A 3,442-nucleotide genomic window follows, 5' to 3' on the forward strand; every position below is an offset into this window, starting at 1 on the left:
GCTAACCACCGTGCTAAGCCACCGTGCACCCCAGTTTATCACATGTAAGGTACAAAACAAAAAAAAAATCTTATTAACTTAAATGAAAAGATTTTGCAATACTGATATATTAAAACAGTTTGATGTAATAAAATGTTAGATTATTGTAGAATGCAGAGTGTAAAAGGACAGAAGAATGTTGTGCGTGCAGTAAGCTAGTCAAGATGCTAGAAATTATATTCAAATACACATTATCCAGGTTGTTGACATAGTGGACATTGCTCCAAAACAAGAAACAGTAAAATCATTTAATAACTTTTTTATTTACACCTTCACAACCAAATTACAGATATTACAATAGACATTTACTACTTTACAATTTTCTTTCAGTCTAAAGGTTTTTTAAATGTGTAACACCCTCAATTTAATTTAAATAACATCTAAAACTTCCCACCAGAGATTACTAGTGCTACAGTGGCTATAAAAAGTGTACACACCCCTGCTTACCTCTGTAAAAAATTTAATTATGACAAATTACGTCAGATCTTTTTCCACCTTTAATGTGATATATTAACCAAGTGAAAAAGAGAAAGAAGAAAAAACCCTTCCAATAACATGGTTAAACAAGTGTTTAACTAATTTACTAATTAACTAATACTTTGTTAAAGTATGTTTTGCTTGTAATAAAGCACTCAGTCTTTTTGGGTAAGGGTCTGCTAACTTCTCCAGGTCTAAACAAAGCGTGAGGAGATCTCCTGTGCACAGCCCTCTTCAAGTCATTTCACAGGGTTTTGATAGGGTTTAGATCTGGGCTCGGACCGGACAACTCCAAAATGTAGCTCTTCTTCGTTTGAAGCCATTCCATTGTTGACTTGGATTTGTGTTTTGCGTCATTATCGTGCTGGAAGGTGAACTTTTTATCTACATCTTTTTTTTAAATACTTCTACAGGTTTGGGGCATGAACAGATTGGTTTTTGGAGCTATCCATGATTCCCTCTATCTTGACTCTTTTTTAAAATGCTTCCTTCCATCTAGCCGCCCTACCCCATAGCCTAGACATGTGAAGAACATGAGAGATTGTTGTTCTTTGCAGGGAGTTACCAGGACTTTCCAGAAATTCCTGCAGCTCCTGTAATGGTGCCACAGATCTCTTTCGAGCCTCCCTGATAAGGATTCTTCTTGTCTTTTTGTCAGTTTTTCAGGGACATCCTGTTGTTGGTAATGTCACTGTGACGCTCCATTTTCTCCATTTGCTATTGATGGCCTTCTCGTTGTTCCATATTACATGTAATGTTTTGAAAATGTTTGAAAAAATTTTACCCAGAAAGTCTATATTTGTTTTCAGTTTGTTTTCGCATTTAAGCTGGAAAAATATTGAATATGATTTACATTGATTTCCTTTTTAATACTTTTTAATAATGGTGCATACACTTTTTATAGCCACTCTATCCTCCTATAGTAAGAGATTAAATATTAATATACCTGTAATCGCTAAAGACAGTCTTTAAAAACGAGCAGGAACCTAAAGAAAATCACTTCAACATAAAGACTTCAAGGTTACACTTATTTCCTGCTCTAATCTCCTTCTTTCTCCTTGTGAAAAACTACTCCATTTGGTTGCTTTCTCCATTCCACTGTGATGTTCTCTGCCATCCCATGATCCTTCAGTTTTTGTCTGATCTGAAGAAAAGAATGAGACTTTTAGTAATAAATGATTCAGGATAGAGACACTAATCCCTGTGAAACTCTGGGTCTGGTGGCAGTAATTAAGAGAGGAATGGACAATATAAGTGGGGTTTGTGGAGGATAAGACCTACCTGCTCTAAGATGGCTGCCTGTGATATCAGATTGTTAACATCCTGATTGGACTGGATCTTCAGTCTGATGATTTGTTTTTTTATTATTTCTGCATCTAGAAAAGCAAAACATACAAACACAGTCAGGAACACACAAGTAAAGTTGTTTTTATTTTATTAATATTTTAAAAGGCATTAATTTTTTTCTAAATTTAAAACTGAATACTTTACTCACCTGAGTAACAGAAGAAAGGCATTACATCTGAGCACTGTGCATCAGCGGCCTGACCGTTATTTACATAATCACAGTTTTCATTCTCCAGGGCATTATCAGGTTTTCCTGACATCCAACTGATGGTAGAGAAGTTGGTTTTGTCTACCCACTTCCAGGCGTCTCTGAACAGACCAATCCAAGCCGATCCAGTGACCAGTCCCTGTATAGCTAGGTGTTCTGTTGTGTTTCTCACACTGGTCAAGTCTGTATAATGCTGTCTACAATAACTCTGAGCTTCAAGCCAGGTCATTGTATTAGAATTATAAATGTATCTCCCATTGCCAGTTTGTCTGTCTGTGAGAATTAAAAAAACATATTTAACCTGAAGGTTAATTATAAGTTAAATGTGTCTCCTGGTAGAGAAAGGTAGATATTGCTAAGATTAAGAACATAAGTACATCATATACAACATCAAACCACCATGTGAAACAAATGTTGTTCCTCACCATCAAAGCAGAGAAGGGGAAACATCAGTGTACATGGAGCGTCAAACCAAGCTGATGAAGTTGTTGCAACACACTCTTCATGTCCGCCCCAGTTGTCAGGCTCTCCTGGATCCCATTTTGTCATACTTCCCAATGGCTCATTTCCAAAAGACCAGCGCCAGCTGTTGACGTCATTGTACAGTCCAATCCAAGCGCTGGAACTGAACTGTTGTATCTGGGCTTCATTCTGAAGTTGTACCATGTCGTCTTTGCTTTTAATGATCGCCAGGTCAGTGTATGTGGCTCGACAGTAAGCCTGAGCATCACTCCATGTTTTCCCCTGATTGATCAGATAGTACTTATGAGAGACAGAGCGGACGATGGGGACGACTCCTGTGGAAGAGAGTTGTATTGAATTTATCCAGGGTTAGGACTGTGGCATAAATTTACATTTTCCCCCATGATCATTTTAGCATACAGTATATTTATATTTGGGTGCAAAACATTTGGCTGATTTATTTTAAAAGCTATTATTTTGATTGTGACGAAAGCCTTGTGTCACGATTTCCCCTCAAGCTAGTGCTGTAGCATGAATCGTGCTCAGAAACCCGAGGGGCGGGCTGATGTGCGACCTTTTATATTTTCAGTGACACTGACTTTGTTTACTTTTGAAACGTGCAATTGTTATGGTTTATGTCCTGTCTCCACCCCTGTATTGTCATTGCTTGTTTCATGTAGGTGTCATCATTAGTCTCAGCTGTTTTGTGTTCACCCTTGATTACGTTTCTCATTTAAACCCCTCGTGTCCCTTTGCACTTTGCGAAGTATTATGTGAGTTTCCGTAAACCAAGTGTGTGTTTCTTGGTTCATGTGTTATTGTTTTGATCTTGTTCTCGATTCCTGTTTTGCCTAGTTTGTACCTGTTTGCCAATTGCATGACCCATTGCATGTTTTTTGACCATGCTAT

At 37.6% G+C, this 3,442-nt stretch overlaps 1 protein-coding gene across 2 annotated transcripts; it reads right to left on the reverse strand.

The window, feature by feature from the left end:
* Positions 1-1,457: 1,457 nt before the first annotated feature.
* Positions 1,458-3,011, reverse strand: LOC108274150 (C-type mannose receptor 2). 2 transcript variants are annotated; one of them, XM_017484069.3, is made up of 4 exons: positions 2,497-3,011; positions 2,012-2,344; positions 1,798-1,886; positions 1,458-1,660 (listed from the first exon to the last, which is right to left on the reverse strand). In XM_017484069.3, exons 1-4 carry the CDS (start codon positions 2,735-2,737, stop codon positions 1,556-1,558), a joined length of 768 nt encoding a protein of 255 aa, XP_017339558.2. In that variant the 5' UTR covers positions 2,738-3,011; the 3' UTR covers positions 1,458-1,555. The 2 variants fall into 2 exon arrangements, with proteins under 2 accessions (XP_017339558.2, XP_017339557.2); XM_017484068.3 differs by having other exon boundaries at positions 1,798-1,892.
* Between the last annotated feature and the right edge of the window lie 431 nt (positions 3,012-3,442).

The sequence above is a fragment of the Ictalurus punctatus genome, chromosome 13, assembly GCF_001660625.3.
Source record: "Ictalurus punctatus breed USDA103 chromosome 13, Coco_2.0, whole genome shotgun sequence".
NCBI lineage: Eukaryota > Metazoa > Chordata > Actinopteri > Siluriformes > Ictaluridae > Ictalurus > Ictalurus punctatus.

Coding starts and splice junctions, on each gene's coding strand:
- LOC108274150 (XM_017484068.3), bottom strand. CDS start 2,737: ATGGTACAACTTCAGAATGAAGCCCAGATACAACAGTTCAGTTCCAGC. Junction 2,345..2,496: donor TCCCCTTCTCTGCTTTGATG/GTGAGGAACAAC, acceptor TAATTCTCACAG/ACAGACAAACTGGCAATGGG. Junction 1,661..1,797: donor AGGCAGCCATCTTAGAGCAG/GTAGGTCTTATC, acceptor TCTTTTCTTCAG/ATCAGACAAAAACTGAAGGA.